Source organism: Kogia breviceps, chromosome 4, assembly GCF_026419965.1.
Source record: "Kogia breviceps isolate mKogBre1 chromosome 4, mKogBre1 haplotype 1, whole genome shotgun sequence".
NCBI classification, from domain to species: Eukaryota; Metazoa; Chordata; class Mammalia; order Artiodactyla; family Physeteridae; genus Kogia; species Kogia breviceps.
Window position 1 is genome coordinate 25,574,057 of NC_081313.1, and position 20,758 is coordinate 25,594,814.

The following is a 20,758-nucleotide window of genomic DNA, read 5'->3' on the forward strand; positions in this document are numbered from 1 at the left end:
TTGAACTCTTCCTTTACCTGTTTCTTAGTGTTCCCAGCCCTCAAAGGGGAATGCCAGACCTCGGTGATGACTGCTGCCGCCGCCTCCTCACGATCAGTTATCAAGTCCTCCTGCCTCCCTCATCGATCTCTCAATTACCTCTACTTTCCCCATAGCCACTGTCACTGCGCTCCGGTCTAGGCACAATCATTTCTTCTGTGGATTACGAACAAAAGCCTTCTAAACTCATTTCCCAACCTCCAGGCTTGATCCTCTGAGGCCATTTCTCCATACTGCAACCTTCACACCTGCTCTCTCTCTTCCCCTACCATCCCCCTTCCCTCTTGCATTCCTACTCATACTCTAGGTATCAGTAAAATGTCAATTTCTTTGTGACTACCCTAAACTGAGTTATCGACTGCTGTGTTCCCAGAGCAACATGTAATTGCTCTACCAAAAGCACTTCTCACAGTACTTAACTTTCTTATTCCTGAAAAGTGGGGACTCTTGTTAATGACTATATCACCACACCAGTACAATACCTGGGACACACAAGGATGCAATGTTTTTCATTTGCTTGTTGATTTAGCTATGCATCAGGTGACAGTGGTAGGCAATTGGGCCCCTTGTCTTTTTTTCTAATGTGTATTGGGAAGGTCTATAAGGTTTCAACATTGAATTTGGCTCTTCTGAGATGGTATCAATCACGTTCGTCACGAGATAATGTTCTCCATCATGTTAAAGAAGTCTGCTTATGCTCCAGGTTTACCAGTTTCTACTCATAAATGGATGTGACTTTATTTTAAATATCTAATAGGCAGGTACTGAGATAACCCTACAGATTGTGACACAAAGGATTACAGTTACAGATCTCCTAATACTAACCTATCTTCCAATGCAATCTTGGAATAATCTCTCAATTATTTTACCACACAACTGAAAACAACTTGCTAACACACTAATCAGTATTTTTATAGCCCCATTCATAAGAGATTGTTCTGTGGTTTCTTTTCATTGATTAGGTTTTGCCATTTGGATTTTCCTGGTATCACAGCATGAGCTGAGCTTTCTTTCCATCTTCATCAGTGTTCTAAAATAGTTTAAAACTTTTTTGAAAGTGGCACAAATTCACCTTTTTCAACTTTTTTCCATGGTTATCAGCCTATTAAAATTTTCTGCTTCTTGTGTAAGATCTGTAATTTCTGTTTTCATAGAAAACAACCCATCACATCCAAGTTTTTAAATCTCTCAAATAAAACATCTGTACTTATATCACCATACAATAATTTTTAAACCTCCTTCATTCCTATAATAATACATTCTTTCTTATAATTGATGGAATGTATGTTTTTCTTTCCTTGATTTGCCACTTTTTAAATTGTACGGCCTTTCAAAGAAATCTTGCATTTATTTACAAATACTATTATAGTACTTCAGTTCTATTTTCTATTTCATTAACTTCTTTTATCTTTAAATCCCTTTTTCTGCTTTTCTTATACTCTACCAATTTCTAGAGTCAAGTGATCAGATAATAATTACATATATAGTTACCATTTATTTGGCACTACTGGGCCCAGTTCTAAGTGTTTCATGTGTATTATCTCAATGACCCCTGACCACTCAATAAGGCAAGTATAACTATCCTTATTTTAGACAAAGCCACTGAGGCTTAAAAAAAGTTAGATTACTTTGCTCAATAACAAAGTTGGGAAAACTAATAATTGACCCCAAATCTGTCAGATCCTACAGTACTGTTCTTAATTACCATTACATAAGACATGAATTTTACTTATCGATATAGAATTGGTTACATCCTACAAGTTTTGATTTGCAGCAATCTCAATGTCATTTTTCCAAATAAGGTGTGACTGCAGTTTTGCTCTTTTTTTTTGAAGCAAGTAAATTTAAGAGCATAATTATGAATTTTCAAGATTTTTCTTAAAAAACCTTGAATTATTAATGTATAGTTTTATAGCAATTGAAGTCAGAAAGTGGCCCATATAATTTCTAACTTTTGGAAATGTATAAAGATTTTCCTTCTTCATTCTCAATACATCTTGAAAGTAAAGGTTTTTAAGTAATTGGCTACTTTAAGTTTTCACAGGGCTCTTTGGACAGACTCTCAGGCTATTCTTAAGACCTGGCTGATACTTCGCACAAGCACAAAATCTGAATTCCAGGAGATAATCCTATGACTTCTACCAGTGTCAACTCCTTGCTTACCTTCCAGATCTCTTATACTCTTTTTTGTAGGACCTTTCCAGAGATGGTGATCTTCGGCTGTCCCGGTGCCTGTGTCTCTCCCGTTCCCGCTCTCTTAAAGGAATTAATACACAGAGCTGTTTTCAACAGAAAGACTCAAAACACCATCTCTTTTCACTGAATTCACCTTCTAAATAAATGAACCTCACCTCCCCTAAGAATTTTGCAGGCACTATTCACTATGGGAATTTTTATTCATCCTCCATTTATTAGAGGAAAAAGGAGTGTTTCACGTTACAGAAGTTAACTAACTTGGACATTTCTTGCTGTTTTCTTTAAAAAAAAAGAAGTCATACTTAATACTGAGCAACAAAGGGAATTTTATCATAATCTTCTCTTGAGACCTTCTAACCAGCCAACCTTGATTATTTAACCTAAGGGGAAAACTTCAAAGGATTCAACTGTCTATTGATTTCTAGAACACTCTTAATTTCATCCATCAAATATATGCAAGTTAAAGCTTTTACAGCAAAGATTAGGACAAGGGTCTATAATGAAAGAGTTCTAAACTCTTATAGGTTATAGGCCTGAGGTAAAGTTCTAGCCATCACTAATTGCCATGAGACTCTAAGTCACTTTACCTTTAAATGCTGTCTTCATCTGAAGAAAAAACTCTAAATGGAGACACTGAGTTTACTCAGTGTAAAACCAGAATGCAGGATTTTGAACCTTCCAATGTGACACCGGAATTTAGTAATAATAATAGTAATAACTTCTGAGTCTATTTAATAAGTACAATGAGATCGGAAACAAAAATCGGAACTCCAGTGTGTTTCTATCAGAAATAAATCTAGGGGAAATAACTACTAGGTCTTAGAATGGGGGAAAAAAATGCTATATTAGTCTGAGTCCAGCAAGAAGTCTACAAAAATGTCTGAACTCAAAAACATCTCCCCCTCCCCCCACCAGGCTTCCCTGGCAGTTCAGTGGTTAAGACTCCATGCTTCCACTGCAGGGGGCACTGGTTCGATCCCTGGTCTGGGAACTAAGAGCCTATATGCTTGCCATGTGGCATGGCCAAAAAAAAAAAAAAAAATACCCCAACCTACAGCCAAATAGAAGAAATGTAAACTCCCTGAAATCAAAACTTACAAAACTGATAGGGATCTTAGATATTAAAACAAAAATTGTTTTTTCACTTAAAAATCACCCCTCCTCAAGAAAGACTCCTTTGAATAATACTTTTAACATATACTTAAGCCTCAGATACACACCAGCTGTCCAAAGTAAAGTAGCCAGTGCTTGGAATTCTACATTCTTTACCTGATACACTTCTAAATTTACAGTTTACTTTTAGGCAGTAAATCCCAGCTAGTGAGCGGTACCACATGACCAAGATATAATGTAATCTGTGATGGCATGGCTGCTGAAATAAATAATTGCCTATATTTCCAAATAAAAACTGTATTTAGGGACTTCCTGGTGGCTGAGACTTTGCCTTTCAATGCGGGGGGGTGCCGGTTCGATCCCTGATTGGGGTGCTGGGGTCCCACATGCCTTGGGGCCGAAAGGCCAAAACATAAAACAGAAGCAATATTGTAACAAATTCAATAAAGACTCTAAAAATGGTGCACATCAAAAAAAACAAAAATCAAAAAAAACCACAAAAAACAAAAAAGCCTCAACTTAAAGGATATTCGTAATTTTTTGTTTGTTTTTTTAACATCTAGGGGATAGAATTTTGCATTCAAGAGTGGCATTTCTGGGCTTCCCTGGTGGCGCAGTGGTTGAGAATCCGCCTGCCGATGCAGGGGACACGGGTTCGTGCCCCGGTCGGGGAAGATCCCACATGCCGCGGATCAGCTGGGCCCGTGAGCCATGGCCGCTGAGCCTGCGCGTCTGGAGCCTGTGCTCCGCAACGGGAGAGGCCACAGCAGTGAGAGGCCCCCCGTACCGCAAAAAAAAAAAAAAAAAAAAAAGAAAAGAGTGGCATTTCTGATGATGATTACTACCTCTGAGTGGCTATGAATTGAAAAGACCAGTATGGACATAAGTCACAGTAACACTATATAATAAAGCCATTTAAAGCAAGAATAACAATGCTTGGGTTATTTTTCCAAAAACTTTTCCCCGTTTGGAAGCATAGTATTAGATACATAACACTAGCTCTCTGATGACGACACGCTGTGCTCAACAGGACAGCTATGGGGATTACTGTGCTGTAACATTACTCATTCGTGAGAAGCCACTGCTCTGCTCCTCACTGGTTGCATCTGCCGCTGCTCCTTTTCCCTCGCCCCGGAGGAACCCCGATCTTTCATGATAGCAAATGCATACATCCACTTCTTCACAAATTTCCTCTAGAAATGGTTTGCCCTAAAAGGATCTTGTAATTATTATTCAACCAGATTTCGGAGGAGAAAAAGAGGGAAAATGAAATTTGAAAAAGGACAGATTCACTTACCCCAAGAAGCAAGGGGAGAAGTAGCCAGAGGACAGACTAAAGAATGTGCATAAACTTAACACAACCTAATGCACAAATTTGTGAACTTTTGGTTTTCTCCAACATACTTCTAGAAGTTACACTAGGACTTCAGGTGCCCCATGTTTGTTTCACAGAAGCATTCCATATAAGACAGATGACTGAACCGCTACTAAGAGCCCAAAAGGAGCCGATTTTACCGTGGCTGTGACACTAAGGCAGCTAGCTCCTGGGCAAATATCCCAAGTACAACATTATAAAGCAACTCCAAAGTAAACAAAGGCCATTTAGAAAGACGAGCTAACTGCCTAAGGTCCTTCATGGTAAAGGGGTTGGTTGCCATTTAGAATAATGGAGATTAAGGGTAATTCTTTCGGCATTTGATTTCACTTACTGATAGACATCCTCCGTTTACAGGACGTCTGTGTTTCTTCAAACACATTAACTCCAAGCTTAAGCCTGGATGGAAGAATTCAGGATTTTACAGCAGAGCCCTAAAAACTACAGCACCCCCAAAACGGAAAAAAAAATGCCACCTAGAATGCTGAAGTTTGCAGCAAAATGTTTCCCCAGAGACAGGTTTATTAATAATCACTTTGTCTGAAGACAACTATTAACAAATTCTTTCTGATTTAGATTTTCACCATAAAACTGTAAAACAAACCATCACAGGCCTCTGCCAACTAGTCCATCACAGAATTAAGAACAAAATTGACCAGGAACAGTAAGTCGTGCTGAAAAGACTTTTAAAAGTCGACCAACTGTCAGCTTTGGCCCACCAGAAGCAGTCACCTCTGCAGGAAACATGTTTGTTCTACCTTCCACTGGGTGTCAGGGAGAAGCAGTAGAGCGTTTTCCATCCAAACCTTCCGAGCACTGGTCACTCTCTTTGGGACTGAGAATGACTGCTACCGTTTACAGCAAAGTGTTCAGTCAGAAGCAAGCCCCCAGCCATGAGAACAACATGGGAACTGAGAAGCACACGGATTCCAGAGGCCACGACCAGCTCTCCACAAAGCCAAGTAACGGAGTGACCGCTTTGGGGACCTCAAACTTTTCAGCACAGAAGTTCCACAAGACAATGAAGGTAAACACCCCACAGCACACAGAAAGAGCAGCACTGTTACCAGCCTGACAACTGGAAAACCTCAAAGCTTCATCAACATAAAGAGTTCACTGAAGGTGCAAATAAATATTAGTACAATCGATATCTGTGCATTTTTATTTTTCCATCCAAACCAATGGTTCTTAGATTTTTGGGGTGAGAGACTCACACCATCTCTTAAGAATCTGCTGTAAGCAACTGATTTACTTACAGAAAATCATACATACACATAGAATTTGCATATAACTTCAGAGCACTTCAAGATGCCCATCTGTGAGTGTCTGCTGGAAACCTTATTCTCTTGTATATATAGATATTTGGTCTTTAGAAAAAAAAAAAAAAAAAAAGAATTGTAATCTGGAAAGGAACAGTATGTTTTAAATGCAACTTTCTTTAGTACGAATATGTTTCAATGCAACAAAATCAAATTAAAAGCTATTTTGAAAACTGTAACTTTGATAATGTGTATTATTTCATTTTATAAAGAAACAGAGCAAGAAAGCAACAATATATGATAAACTGCCACTTATCCTAAACATCAGAACGCGAGTTCTGCTTGTTAACTACTTCGATTCCTGACTAATGAGATAGCAGATCAACAATTCCAAAAGAACTCAAGTGCTGTAACCTGATATGATGATCATACTGAACATAATTAAATACAACATCCACACAAACAACTACAAGGTCTTTTATTGGTCATCATTAAAATGTCAACTGTATTATGCAGTTATTATTATAAGTGGCTTACACTCATTGAAATGAATCTATGTTGATAATTCTGGGATGCTTTTCCTTTTATAAACCAAAATGCACAGCTGGACTTTTTGGTTTGGTTGTTGATCAACAGAAATGGCCTGTGCCGGGGCCTCTGCACTTCATTAAAAAACACACATGAGCTTTACCTGCTCCGCTCATAGCTCCTGTGGCGGGACGGTGTCCTCCCCCGGTCATAATCAGATCTGTAGCGGCCGTCCTGCCTCCTCCTGTCGGGACTGCGGCCTCGCTCCCGCCGGTCCAGGGAGCGATGCCTCTCGCCCCGCCCGTGACTGTGATCTCGGCGTCTGTGATCGTCATAGTGCTTGAGCCTCTCTGGGGACCTCCTCTCACTGGGGGCCTTTGGGAGTGGGTATGGAGGGAGGTGCCTAAAATGAGGGCTACTGCTATTATTAGCACTGGGTGAGAAGGAACTGAGGTTGTTCTGGAAGCTATTAAAATTGGGAGGTGGGAAACTGTGGTGCGAGTATCCCGGAGGGTACTGGTAATTGACCTGCTGAGGCACTACGGGAGGAGGCGGGGGGTGGGGCATGGATGGAGGGGGCATCATGAAGGGGAAAGTGCCCTGTCCAGGAGGTGCTCCAGGGACTGGGGGGTTATTGGGACAGGGCATCGGAGGCGGCATGGGAGGAAAACAGGGAGGCACGGGAAACGGGGGCCTCATCTGGTGGCTGGGGAAGGGGGGCCGGATCGGGCAGGGGGGAAGGGGGCCTTGTGCTGATGGAGGCATGGGTGGAGGGAAGGGCACAAAGTCTGGTCGTGGAGGCAGGAAACTGGGAGCTGGAGCATTGGAGAACGTGGTGGAAGGGGCGCTCGGAGGTTCGTATTGGTATTGCACAGGAGGCTGCTGAGGGTGAAGCAGTCTCAGATTTTGGGGCCTGAAAGCTGGTGCTGAGGGTCTGGATCCATGTCCTCCTCGCCCTCGGGGACACCCTCGTCCGGGGTGGAATGACATTCTATGACTTTGTTGGAGGAAAGAAAACGATAAAAGAAAAACTCACTCTATAAACAGGGTTTTGCCTGACCATCCCTTAGGCCACTGCCATATCCCACCCATCTAATACTGAGTTCTCTGTAATAGCGGAACCTCCTCATGGCCAATAAACTCCTCTTCCCCAGTCTCAGCCACCCAACCCACTGCCATGGTCAGTCCCTTGTCCTTGTCACTCCCTAAAGCCGCTCCACCTCCAGCATGACAAAGTCACATCCCAGTGTTCAACCATCTGCTATCATGTCCTTGCTCAAGTTCCCCCCAAATCTTGACCTCACCATGTCATCCCGTCCACACACCCCATGTCTCCACATCTGCACCGGCATCTTCCTATTTACACTTTCCTCCCCACTCGGCACAGACTCGCAAATTCAACCTAACACATCCTAAAAGGAATTCATGATCTTCCCCTTCAAGACACCACCACCTGCTCCTTTTTTAGTGTTTCCTGTCTCAATAGATGAGACCATTTATTGGTCCTCGAGTCATATACCAGGGGTTACCTGACAACTTCTCCCTTATCCCCTCTAGTTAAAAATTTATTTTCAAATGCCTATCATTTCTGCTTTATAAATACTTCTTAAGTGCATCCATTTCACACCATCGTCTCCTGCCTGGCTACTACAGTAACACCCTTGCAGGCCTTTCTACAGCCACTGTCACCACCCCAAGGGTTTTGTTAGGTTCCCTGCTCGCACACACTCTGTGCTTTTTCTTGGCAGGTCGTACAGTTATTACAGGTCACCAACTCATTACCTCATCCCACCTTTAATGTCTGCCGGCACCCCAGAACTGCCAGGGCCATCAGGGTAGGCCGTGTACATGGCCAACACGAACACACTCCCCCTCTCCTCACATATCTAAACCCTTCCCACCCTCAAAGGCCCAGTGCCAGTGTTTGCTCCTCCCTGTTCTCCCAAAACGGCTGCCAATACTGTCATACAACTCACCATGTACTGCCCTGCATGGTGACGTATTATCTGGATATGTCACATCTTCCACAGAGAATATAAGCTCTAGAAGACAGAAAGAATAAATAGACATAAAAATGATTCCCAAACTGCTAATGCTAGAAAACGTTTCTACAATTATCTTAACACTGATTTTGCATCTTCCAATTCAGTTAGCATACTAACAAAATTAAGAGCATCCTGAACTGAATTAAAGTTTACAGCTAACTTTTTAGATATCCTTAATACTTGTCTTGCTGACTCAAAATAATCAGTAGCTTAAAAGACTGGAAACTTAGGCATATTCGATCTCCAATCTGCTAAAAGACTAGGAGAAAAAAATCATTTCTGTTCTCCCACTCCACACTCCAGTTTACTTCACCATGAGACCAGCATTCAAATTCAAACTTAACTATAATCTTGTCAACACCACAATTTCCCTTAATTCTCATTCTCAGCTCTTTCTTTCCACTGAAGAATGTTACAAACAGGAATGGCTTTCCGAATACTCAGGCTTCAGTAAAATGTTTAAGAAACCCAAATAAATATTAACTGCAAAAAGCTTTAACGTAGAAGCATCTTCCTTCTGACTAAAAGCTTTACCAATAGGCTTAAGGTAGATTTTCAAATGACTCATGAAAATAGTTTCAGATTACTTAGCTGTATCAATCACTGTGCTTAATAAAAAGTAGACACCAAATAATACCTGATTACTGATTATTATTCGGTTCAAGGCCCTCATGATAGACCTAGGACCTAGACAGCCCATCTTGCCACCACAGGCCACCCAGGGCCCACAGAATCGAGTTCAAACCACACGCTCGGCATCTAAGGCCCTCTGCAATCTGGTCCCAACTTCTTCCAGGCTAACTCTCCATTAACCTCCCCATGAAGTGCCTATCACCCCAGATTTTCCCAGTTGCCTAACATACAAAGTACTATCACCCCGCTTGTTCTTTGCTCCTGCTCTTCTCAAATCCCCTACCCTATGAACTTGCCCGTTGAATTTCTTCTACCCACCAATCAGGCCAAATGCCACCTCTTCTGTGCTGCCTTTCCTGGTTCCCTTCAGGAAGTAATCCCATTCCTTCTAGACGTCCGTTGCTCTTAGTCTGTACTTACTTCTTTTATAGCACTTACCAGAGACTGCCTCATATTACAGTCATGTGTGCGCATGTCTAACTCCTCCACTAGATTATTAGCTCCTTGATGAAATGGGGTGATTCACAAACATTTCTGTATCCTTCACAGCCCCTGGCAGAGCGTCCTGCACACAGTAGGTGATCAATAAATGTTTACTGTCTCACCAGTGATATACGTTTCTACGTTGCTACTGTACATTTCCCTACTGCATATATCCATAGCAGATTGGCATTACCAAAACCAGACAAAAAGCAGGTCTTTTCACTGATTCATGAAACATTTAAGGGGCCTATACATGTGGGGCACTGTCACAGGTCCTAAGCACTCAAAGATGAGTAAGACACAGAGCGCACAGGACTCGTGAAGCCCAGAATCCACATATAAATACCATTAAAAAAAATAATATATACACAAGAAAAGAGGTATGCATAGGGTCCTGGGGAACACAAAGGAATGTACTGAATCTAGAGGTGGGCAACAGTCAGGATCACCAACACTCCTGTACTGTGTTCAGACTGCTGTTGAAGACTCACCATTAGATCCTCATGTATGTTTCTAGAGACAGAATATCTGAAACACTTGATTATGAAACTGACCTATTAAAGGCATAGTCAGGCTGTGTTAGGATGCGACAAAAGTCAGAAGTCAAGGAACTCACTGCAACTGGAAAGGTAATTATTTTCTGCGTGTGCCTACTCCTAAGTTGCTGTTTGAAAGCAGGGAAACTGAGGGAGCTGTTTTGCATAGTTAACACGTCCAGGAACATCAGTCTATGTAGAAAAAGTTGCAAAGTGTGACTACATTTCTATTAACATTCTCTGTCCCCCAGCTGAATCCCCAGGCCGGTCATCTTCGGCTGGCTGATCCGAAATAACGTGTATCCCTGTTCACATCTCCCGCCAGATCGTGCGCCCCACGAGGTAAGCTTACAGTCTCACTCCCCTCCGAGATCCGGGCGGCCCCAGGGCTGGACCACCGCACGCGCTCCACAATGAAAGAAAGATCTCATTTTTCACTTCTATTTATTCGCAGGATCCGGGCCTAAGGTCGCTTTTTCGCCCTTCGCTGCAAATCTGAAGAGGGGCTGCCCGGTCCTAATTCCCAGGCGCCCCTCGCCCCAGCCCCAGACTCCAGCCCCGTTGGAATCAGGACACTTGGAAACACTCCCTCTTTCCAACACCCGCAAGCTGCCCCTTTTACCTACAAAAGGCTCTCAGGCCGCGAGGTCGCCATCAGAATAAAACCAGACTTACAATGCAGCCGCCAAGACCTTAGCGCCGCCAGCGCCTCCGGAAGAGGAAACCGAAAGAATTAAAAAACAAACCTGAGAAAGCCGGAACACAAGAGGGAAAGCTCTTGGGCTCGCAGCAGCGCCTTGTGCGCGGTGATTGGTGCATCAATAAGAGCGATGAACATCTAAGCCAATCGTTCCCGTTGACCTCTCCTGAGCCCGCCCCCTGCCCTCAACATCCTCCAATCCAGAACCACAACCGGGTGAGGGCGCGTTTCCTCTCGGGAGAGGAGGCGGGGCTGCAGCTTAGGCCTCTTTGAGCCCAGCTCGGTACCGAGCGAAAATATGAGCGAGTTTACTGAAGAGTGCGCCCGGCTCCGGCGCTACCATGAGCTCCCGGTGTGGGTGGTGGAGGATCATCAGGAGGTGAGAGGGCGGCTGCCGGGCCTGGGGCAGAATCGCGCGAGGACCAAGGAGGCGGCGGAGCCTGGGCATCGGAGGCCAGAGAGATAACCAGCATTTGTTATCCACGCGAGTTGCATTGCTGTGGCGAAAACACCAGAACGGTTAGCTTGGAAGAATAGGCGCTGAGGTTTATGGGGCGCTTACTACGAGTCGGGCAGCTCCTCTAACCCTCGAGGCTCTGGTGGCATCGGGAGTCGAACGCGGGCAGTGTAACTGCACAGCCCCGAGTCCTCAACCTGCGCATTAACGCAGGCTTCCTACTGTCTCCCGGCCTCCCTACACGTTCCTGCTGTGTAGCCGAGGGGCTTTTGTTAAGAATGTGGACTGTCATCTGTGAAATGGGTACAAAGTAGCACTCATAGGGCCGTTAGTATTATTGTGTGCGTAATGTGTGCATAAATCTTTTAACAGGGTGCCCCGAGTTTATAGACACTAAAGATATTTTCTGTTTTTGAGGTAGTGCTACTTTGGAATAGCTAACATGGTGCCCTAATCTAGATTTCTGGAAGCCTACGAGACAGTCCCGTGATCTAAGACTTTTTTTTTTTAAATAGCATTCATATGCCTTGGGAATGCTCTGGCTATGAAAGAGGAAGAGGGTGATTCCAGATTTGTGGATGAATGAAGTAAAGAGAATAGGAAGGAAGTTGGGTCTCTCAGGACCTAGAGATGGTGTGTATGGGTCTGAGAGAGCAAGCATGGGTTAGGTGGTGCTTTCAAATTCAGTCTTAAACTTAGAACTCTAGAGACCGTAACAGGACAAAGAACCTTACAGACGACATAGCCCTGCAGCACCATCCTAAAGGTGTGGAAAAGACCCAGAGACCCAGGTAGCTTGAACACATCTTTAATGCCAGAGAGGATATTAACCAGCAGTTTTTTCCTGAGTACCAGTCCTGTCTGTTTCCCTACATTATCTTTGTGTTTGAGGTGGAGGCAGCATGGTGGCAAGAGATGCCCATTAAAGACTTTGGAGGTGTAACTTGGAAGTCCTGAGGAAAAAATAAAGCTTGAGATGATTGTCTAAACCATGTGCAATGAACAAATTTAATACTTCCCTACTTTTTAACAACTTGGTTTGCTTCAAATTATGTGCAGTTATGTTTAGCATTGTTTTTCAGTCTGCAGTTGAGTGTATGCTCATGAATTCAGTACCAGTTCTGAATGTGTGCATGTATGTATCTTTTACAGGTTCTGCCCTTTATATACCGGGCCATTGGCTCAAAGCATCTTCCTGCAAGTAATATAAGTTTTGTGCATTTTGATTCACATCCAGACCTCCTTATTCCTGTGAATATGCCAGCTGACACTGTATTTGATAAGGAAACACTTTTCGGGTAAAATGTGATTTTTGTTAATGATCTTTTATGCACCTGAAATACAATTTACAGTAGATGATAAGCCATTAAGAGAAATAGTCTTTGCTAAGCTCATGAATTTTGCTTTTGTTTGCTTTTTAAATTTTATTTAGAACAGGTATGGGCAAACTTTTTTTAACGAACCAGATAGTAAATATTTTAGGCTTGCCGGCCATATGGTCTCTGTTGCAACTACTTATTTTTGCCTTTGTGGTGTGAAAACAGCTGTAAACACTACATAAACAAGTGTCAGTGGCTGTGTTCCGATAAAACTATTTGCAAAAACAGGTGGCCCAGCCAATGTTTGCCAACCTCTGCTTTAGAATTAGGATTTTAGAAGTTGAGACTTTAGAAGTTACCTAAGCCAGTTCTCTCTTCTTTACCCCTTTAAAAGTGTGGTTACAGAGGCACAAGAAAATGTGTCTTGAACACATAGTTCAATAATTGTATAAGCAATGCATCTTTAATTTGTGTATCCTTTTCTTCCATATTGAGTCCCTGCAACCTCCCAATTTGTTTCTTTTCAGGTCACAAATCCTATTGACTTTCAGTTATACAGAATCATAGAGGTGGACGTGAAATTGGTAATTTGTAGTCCATTCTTCAGAAAAGACATACCTAGTGTATCTCTAAATAGTAACTTACTGACCTCTCTTCAGTGATATAGTTCCCTGAAATCGTGTCACTGTCTCTTTACTTATGTATTTGTTACAATGTAGCCTACTGATAGAAAATGAAAAGTTACATAGCAGTAATTTTCCTGTTATAATATAAAATAAAAGTTAAAATACAGATGCTTGTGTGAATTAATTTTAGCCTACTACATTTCTTTTAGACATATGCTAATTAGTCTCAGCACTGACTTCTAAAGAAATGTGGTAGCTCTACTATTGTCCTTACTCTCTTTTATATTTAGAGATTTTATATTTTAGAAATTAAAAAGAATTATGAAGCAGGTATGACTACTGTACAGTTAGTCATAGAATAATAGTTTTTAAACTTTTTTTTTTTTTTTTTTTTTTTTTTTTTTGCGGTACGCGGGCCTCTCACTGTTGTGGAGCACAGACTCCGGACGCGCAGGCTCAGCGGTCATGGCTCATGGGCCTAGCCGCTCTGCGGCACGTGGGATCCTCCCGGACCGGGGCATGAACCCATGTCCCTTGCATCGGCAGGCGGACTCCCAACCACTGTGCCACCAGGGAAGCCCCAGTTTTTAAACTTTTTAAATCTCAGGATTCCTGTACACCCTTAAAAATTCTTGAGTTGTTTTTTTTTGTTTGTTTGTTTGTTTGTTTTGCGGTACGCGGGCCTCTCACTGTTGTGGCCTCTCCCACTGCAGAGCGCAGGCTCAGCGGCCATGGTTCACGGGCCCAGCCACTCCGCAGCATGTGGGATCTTCCCGGACCGGGGCACGAACCCGTGTCCCCTGCATCGGCAGGCGGACTCTCAACCGCTGAGCCACCAGGGAAGCCCTCTTGAGTTTTTTTTTTTTAATGTGAGTTATATTTATTGATATTTACCATATTTGAAATTAAAACTGAGAAATGTTTAAGATATTAATTCATTTCAAAATAATAGGACTTTATATGTTAGCATAAGATATTTTATGAAAAACAAATATATTTTCTAAAGCAAAAAAAAACTTAGAAGAGTAACAGTGTTTAAATTTTACAGATCTCTTTAATATTTGCCTTTATAGAAGACAGCTGGATTCTCAGATTCTGCATTCAGTCCGTTACCATATGTTGTTTTGGTGGAGGTATATGAAGAGTATTTTCATAGCCTTTTCAGATAATTGTGAATATTCTTTAATACTATACCAAAACTTGACAAGTGGTCATTTCTTAAAGCTTAGTTGGAATGTAGAATCCAGCAATTCAGGTTCCAGTCTGAACAACTATGGTTTATGAGTCAGTCTTCCTTTCAAGAAAAATGGTGTTCAGCTTGCAATTCAATTACAAGTGCTTTTCCTTGAGACAACTGTTGTACTTCAAAATACATAGCAGAAGTGCTTGCTGTGCACTTCCCATCTTGCCACACAGGTTATTTTAAAATGTGTACTCAGGGCTTCCCTGGTGGCGCAGTGGTTGAGAGTCCGCCTGCCAATGCAGGGGACGTGGGATTGTGCCCCAGTCCGGGAAGATCCCACATGCCACAGAACCGCTGGGCCTATGAACCATGGCTGCTGAGCCTGCACGTCTGGAGCCTGTGCTCCGCAATGGAAGAGGCCACAACAGTGAGAGGCCCACGTACCACAAAAAATAAATAAATAAATAAAATGTATACTCAGGATCAAAGTTTAATAAAATTATGCAAGACTTTCTTACGTGAAACTGGATGGGGGTGTGGGACACTGGTGCTTGGTAGTGATGAATACAGTGACTACTAGTAGAGTTTGGTGCCGTTGCCTTGATTAATCTTAGGACATCAGCCACCATTGCGTTGTACTGTCAGTGTAAATGTCAATACAGTGAAAAAGGGGAATAGTGCCTTGGTGTTCTTAGAAAAATTGTTTTGAACTAGTTACACTGAAAAGGTCTCAGAAACCCCTGCAAGGGTCCTTGGACCCCACTTGGAGACCTACTGTCTTAAAATATTGTTCTGAATGAAATTACATTTGGAAAAACCTACTTACTAACAGTTTTCATGCTTCCTGTCTGTTTCTTTCCAGAGAATTAAGTATCGAGAATTGGATTATACCTGCAGTTTATGCTGGCCATTTTTCCCATGTAATATGGCTTCATCCCACATGGGCTCAGCAAATCAGAGAGGGCAGACATCATTTTTTAGTAGGCAAAGACACTTCGACCACAACAATCAGGTAATTTCCTCATATTTATGAGTATGAAAGGGATTGAATACTTCTTCTATCTGATTTTAGATCCCTGTAATAACTTATAAGTATCTCTACACAAAAATGGGGTCAGATTAGCCCTCAGCTCTTCTAAAAAGAGTTCTCAAAACACCAGGAACAAATTTGCAAGTCTCTTGATCTTTTTCACACATAATTTGTATTTTGTTGCTAGTCAAGTTGGTTTTTGAATAACATGATCTTCCTCCTCTGGAAACCTTGCTCCATCAATGACTAACTCCATCAAATCATTGAAGTACCTTATAGACTTATATATTTAATGATAACATTTTATTATTTCCTTCCAATGTAACTTATGTCTGCTGAATTTAACAATTTGCAATGAAAAAGCAAAATTATCTGACTTTAGTTTTTTTATAAATTTAGTAGCTGAAAAGTAGATTTGGCGTTTTAATTTTATTAATATGGTGAGCTCTAGATAATCTAAATTAAATAGCAGCATTCTCTGACTTGAGTTACATATGCAATTATTTTTCGTGTATAAGCTATTTAACCAATGTTTTATGTAGCTTGTGATACTGTAATATCTTTAGAAGTATCAGAATGTTCTTGGCTTTCTAAATTCTCTTGTTATGGGATGAATGTTTTAAGCAGTGGAGTCATGACTTTCTAGAACCTGAAGGATAGTGGGATGAAATGGCAATACATTGAAAATGAAATACAGTCTATCTCACTGAAAATGATACTTTTAATTTCTGATTTATCCTTAATGATACAGTTAACTTTTGTTGTATGTTCTTATCAATTGGACAAGTAACTTTTCTGTGTATACATAAAAATTGTATTTATTGAGGATATAATAACAAATAGGGCTCCACATACAAACATTATATATAATACTGGTTTATATGAAAGAGTGGTAGGGTTTTTATTAAGTACTTTGGTGAGTAGGCCTAATTTAACCTGTAACAGGTTTCTGCAAAATCAAATTAATGTTGAGCAATCTGAAACAGACATTTGATACTCAGTGTGTAATGACAATATTAGGAAGATTTTTATTATCTCATGATTTTAGTTAATCCTGCAAGTAAAGATTTATGGAAAAGACACACATATAGGTATGCAGTCTGAGATGTACGTTTGTGTTTGTACGGATGTGAACAAAGTAAAATGTTCCTTATTGAAGAATACAGATTTAGATTGGGGGATACAGCCTTTGTCTTTCTTAGGATGGGACAGTTTTTAATAATCTTGGACATTAGTTTTATTGTCATTAATCTTTTCTTAGAAAATTGTATCTTTTTAAACTTCAGGCTGTATATGCTAGAGGAGGGTGGGTGGTTAACATTAAAATAATGTTAACCATTATTTTAATTGGGTAGATACTACCTCTGGAAGAAGCATTTGGTTTTGCTGTTCAAAGTACTTACCAAGGCATAATATAGTTGAAGAGCTAAGAACATGCTAATATGTCTAAAATCAGAAATCTACAACTTGTGAAATGTATTCTGCACATGCACAAGATTTTTTTAAGTTGCTTTTCATATTAAAATATTATAGTTATATAAAATTTAATGAAGCTTTGAAATATGTCAGAGGGAGCTTTCTATTATTATTATGATAAATTATTTCCAGATATAATTTTTCTCTTAAGTGATTTTTTTGGGTAAAGTTCCAGCTGGTATGCGAGAGATCCAAAGCACTGGCTAAACAGGACCATTTATTTCTTTTTTTTGGACCATTTATTTCTTTCTCATGTTAGAGATGACCACACACTGTCCAGGGCCAATGTGACAGCCCTACAGTTTGGAGAACGCCAGTGTCTTCTGTCTTGTTGCTCCCCCGTCGCTAGAGTATCGCCTTTGTCCTCACAGTCCAAGTGGGGCTTGCCACCACCTTGTTCACAGGGCCAGGCTCTGTACGCTTCTCTTCCACTCACAGCTTTTGACCAGAATTTAGTCAAATGACCACACCTAGCTGCAAGATAGACTGTGAAATACGGTCTTTACTTTGGGCAGTCGTGTGCCCAGCTAAAAATTTGGGGAACCCTATTTCCATAGAAGAACAGGAAGTACAGATATTAGAGACAGCTCTCAGTTTTTGTCGAATATGTCCTTCCTTGTATTTCTGAAATTCTATATGAAATGTCAGCTAATTTGTCCTTTCGTCTTTAAAATATTTTTTTCCTCTGATCCAGGGTTACAAGTACAGATCATTACTTTCTAAGTGATGGTCTTTATGTAACTGAAGACCAGCTAGAGAACCAAAAACCTTTACAATTGGATGTAATTATGGTGAAACCTTATAAACTCTGTAACAATCAAGAAGAAAATGATGCAGTGTCTTCTGCTAAGAAGCCAAAGCTAGCACTGGAGGACGCAGAGAACACTACCTCTACTAATGGTGAATCTTGTTCAGAAGGACTGGAAAATGACTCAGTGACACAGAGAAGAGACCAAACTTGTCTACAACCATCATGTTCATGTTCTTCTGAAAGCCAAGAATGCCACACTTCAGTCAGCACTGGAGAAATCTTGGAAATTTTGGAGAAAGGGGATGCATTTGTTTTAGATATTGACTTAGATTTTTTTTCAGTCAAGAATCCCTTCAAAGAAATGTTCACTCAGGTAAATGGGGTATTTTTTTTTTTTTTTTGATGTGGACCATTTTTGAAGTCTTCGTTGAATTTATTACAGTATTGCTTTTATTTTATGTTTTGGTTTTTTGGCCACGAGGCATGCGGGATCTTAGCTCCCCCACCAGGGACTGAACCCTTGCCCCCTGCATTGGAAGGCGAAGTCCCAACTACTGGACTGCCAGGGAAGTCCCAAATGTGGTATTTTTAAAATGTGGCTCTGGAGAATTGTATGACATTTCTGTAGATCAGGGATCAGGAAACTTTCGACAGACAGCCGGATAGTAATCACTTTGTGGGGGACCCCATATGGTCTCTGTCACATATTCTTCTTTGTTGTTTTTATACCCTTTAAAATTGTCAATACTATTCAATTTTTGTATACCCATATACGAAAACAGATTGTAGGCCATAGGTTGCTAATCCCTGCTCTAGATAGTGTTCATTATTTTGCATTTATTAATTGGGGTAGTGAGTACAAGGGTGGTTGAAAAAAATAAAATCATATACAGTTGACCCTTGAACAACATGGAGGTTGGGGCACCAGCCCTCCGCACAGTCAAAAATGTGCATATAACTTTGTACTGGGCGCTTGGTATACACAGTTCCACATCTGAAGATTGACCCAGTCATGGATCGTGTAGAACTGTGGTATATATTCACTGAAAAACGCCGCATATGGACCCATGCAGTTCAAACCCATGATGTTTAAGGGTCAGCTGTAGTACAAAAAGGTGTGTACGTTAGGGTATATGTCACTCTCTTACTCCTTCTCCATTCCCCCAGTTTCTTAGAAACAAATACCATGGCTAGTTTCCTGATATATCTTTCCAGAGATAGTCTATGTATATACAATCCCATGTGACAAAGTTTTCACTGAACACTGAGGTGCCTGATTACACATGTATGATTTGTAGCTAATGATTCAGTCCTGTGATCCTTCAGGTACCTCATCAGATCTTAAATGCAAATCACCAGACACTATTAGTATGCACAGATCTGAGGTAGAACTATGTGTGCCTTTAAGAAACTGGTAAATTCATGATCCAAGTAAGCATTCCCAGGTGCATTTTATGAGCACATATAACTGCTTACCTTAACATATGGGAGGTTGTTCCAGATTTGTTCTTTTGAGGATTCAAATTAACTGTCTTCTTTCTACCTAAGTTCAGTATTTGATTCATGACAGTGATGTTGCATTTTACACTCCTTGTTCTGTGTGTGTATCGGAAGCCATTGTGATTTATCTAAATTATCAAAGATCTTTAATAGGTACTGATTAACAATAGGTGAAATTGGAGAATGTACAGTTGACCCTTGAACAACACAGAGGTTAGCGGTGCCGATTCCCTATGTAGTCAAAACTCCAGGTATAACTTTTGACTCCTCCAAAATTTAACTACTAATAGCCTTCTGTTGACCGGAAGCCTTACTGATAATGTAAACAGTAAATTAACACATACTTGGTATGTTATATGTATTATATACTGTATTCTTATAATAAAGCTAGAGAAAACAAAATGTTGAGGACATCATAAGGAAAATACATTGACAGTACTGTATTGTATTTATCAATACCATAAGTTTATATCATGTTAATAAGATGAACCTACATCAGTATTGTCTCATATGATACAAAACACTGTTATACGTATTAGCACTAGATATCAAAAATGAAAAGATAATGTGACAAAGTCATATTTATTTACAGTTATAATGATTCATGCATTGATAATGAGGAAGCAGCAATGTGACTGCTTTACGGTAGCCTAGTGTAATTGACATGATTGCTTCACAGTAGCCTAGCCTGTATGCTAATGAATGAATCATTGTAAAATTTTTATGGCATACAGTATTATAGTCATATTCATAGTACAGTATTGGAAACATTGTTATATATTTTTTTAAAAACTTATGTGATAAGTTGATATGCAGTTTCTCCAGTTAGGAGAGAGAGGGGCATACTGTACAGTAATGTAATGCTTTGAAAGCAAAGTTGTAAAACAGTAGGAAAACTAACCCATTATTAATTTTATATTGGTATCATTCATCTTGTGCCTATGTAAGGATAGGTTAGTATCTATGTACATTTTATACATTCATGACATACTTAACTTGTTCTTAATTTTTTCAATATTTCTCGGCTATACAGTTGGTCTGCAAATTTTTTCAACTTGTTGCAGATCTCCAAAAACATTTCCAATGTAAAGAAAAATATCCACGTATAAGTGGACTTGTGTAGTTCAAACCCATGTTGTTCAAGGGTCAACTGTAGTGTAATCTGGAGCAAGAATGGGGGAACTAGAGTGCTCTCCCAGCTTGCAATAAGGGGGAAAAATTGCCCTCTGCTTCTTTCCTGCTATTGGATATGGACCAGTGACTATAACTACCAGCGTTCAGAATTATGAAATGACCTTAGAAATATTTAGAAAACATGAGAATGGGCATACCTGGAAGCTAAAAAACCTGACTTTATGAATTTATCCTACAAATACACTCACCAAATACTTGTAATGGGAATTTCTAAAAGGTTACCTAAGAAACTTAATGACAGTTATTCCTTTTCTGTGCTATGAGGAAACCCGAGAAAGTGGGGATATTGTTTCCTTTGTATCCTTTGGTTCTGTA

The 20,758-nt window shown here is 40.6% G+C and overlaps 2 protein-coding genes across 20 annotated transcripts in view; one reads left to right on the forward strand and one right to left on the reverse strand.

Annotated features, from left to right (window-relative positions):
- The window catches only part of DROSHA (drosha ribonuclease III), a 126,368-nt gene extending 115,360 nt beyond the window's left edge, over nt 1–11,008 (reverse strand). For 5 of the 18 annotated variants that reach the window (XM_059060824.2, XM_067030840.1, XM_059060823.2 and 2 more), the window contains exons 1-5: nt 10,883–10,949; nt 9,627–9,753; nt 8,487–8,552; nt 6,674–7,507; nt 2,203–2,295 (exon numbers count right to left, since the gene is read on the reverse strand). In XM_059060824.2, coding sequence (XP_058916807.1) covers nt 2,203–2,295; nt 6,674–7,507; nt 8,487–8,503 — 944 coding nt within the window. In that variant the 5' untranslated portion in view covers nt 8,504–8,552; nt 9,627–9,753; nt 10,883–10,949. Of the gene's footprint in view, nt 1–2,202; nt 2,296–6,673; nt 7,508–8,486; nt 8,553–9,626; nt 9,754–10,829 lie in introns of all 18 variants that reach the window. The other 13 variants (XM_067030841.1, XM_067030836.1, XM_067030844.1 and 10 more) reach the window with 10 other exon arrangements.
- A 107-nt stretch (nt 11,009–11,115) lies between these two features.
- The window catches only part of C4H5orf22 (chromosome 4 C5orf22 homolog), a 29,779-nt gene continuing 20,136 nt past the window's right edge, over nt 11,116–20,758 (forward strand). Inside the window, exons 1-4 of one of the 2 annotated variants that reach the window (XM_059060836.2) lie at nt 11,116–11,286; nt 12,517–12,662; nt 15,355–15,504; nt 17,693–18,122. In XM_059060836.2, coding sequence (XP_058916819.1) covers nt 11,206–11,286; nt 12,517–12,662; nt 15,355–15,504; nt 17,693–18,122 — 807 coding nt within the window. In that variant the 5' untranslated portion in view covers nt 11,116–11,205. Of the gene's footprint in view, nt 11,427–12,516; nt 12,663–15,354; nt 15,505–17,692; nt 18,123–20,758 lie in introns of both variants that reach the window. The other variant, XM_067030848.1, reaches the window with a different exon arrangement.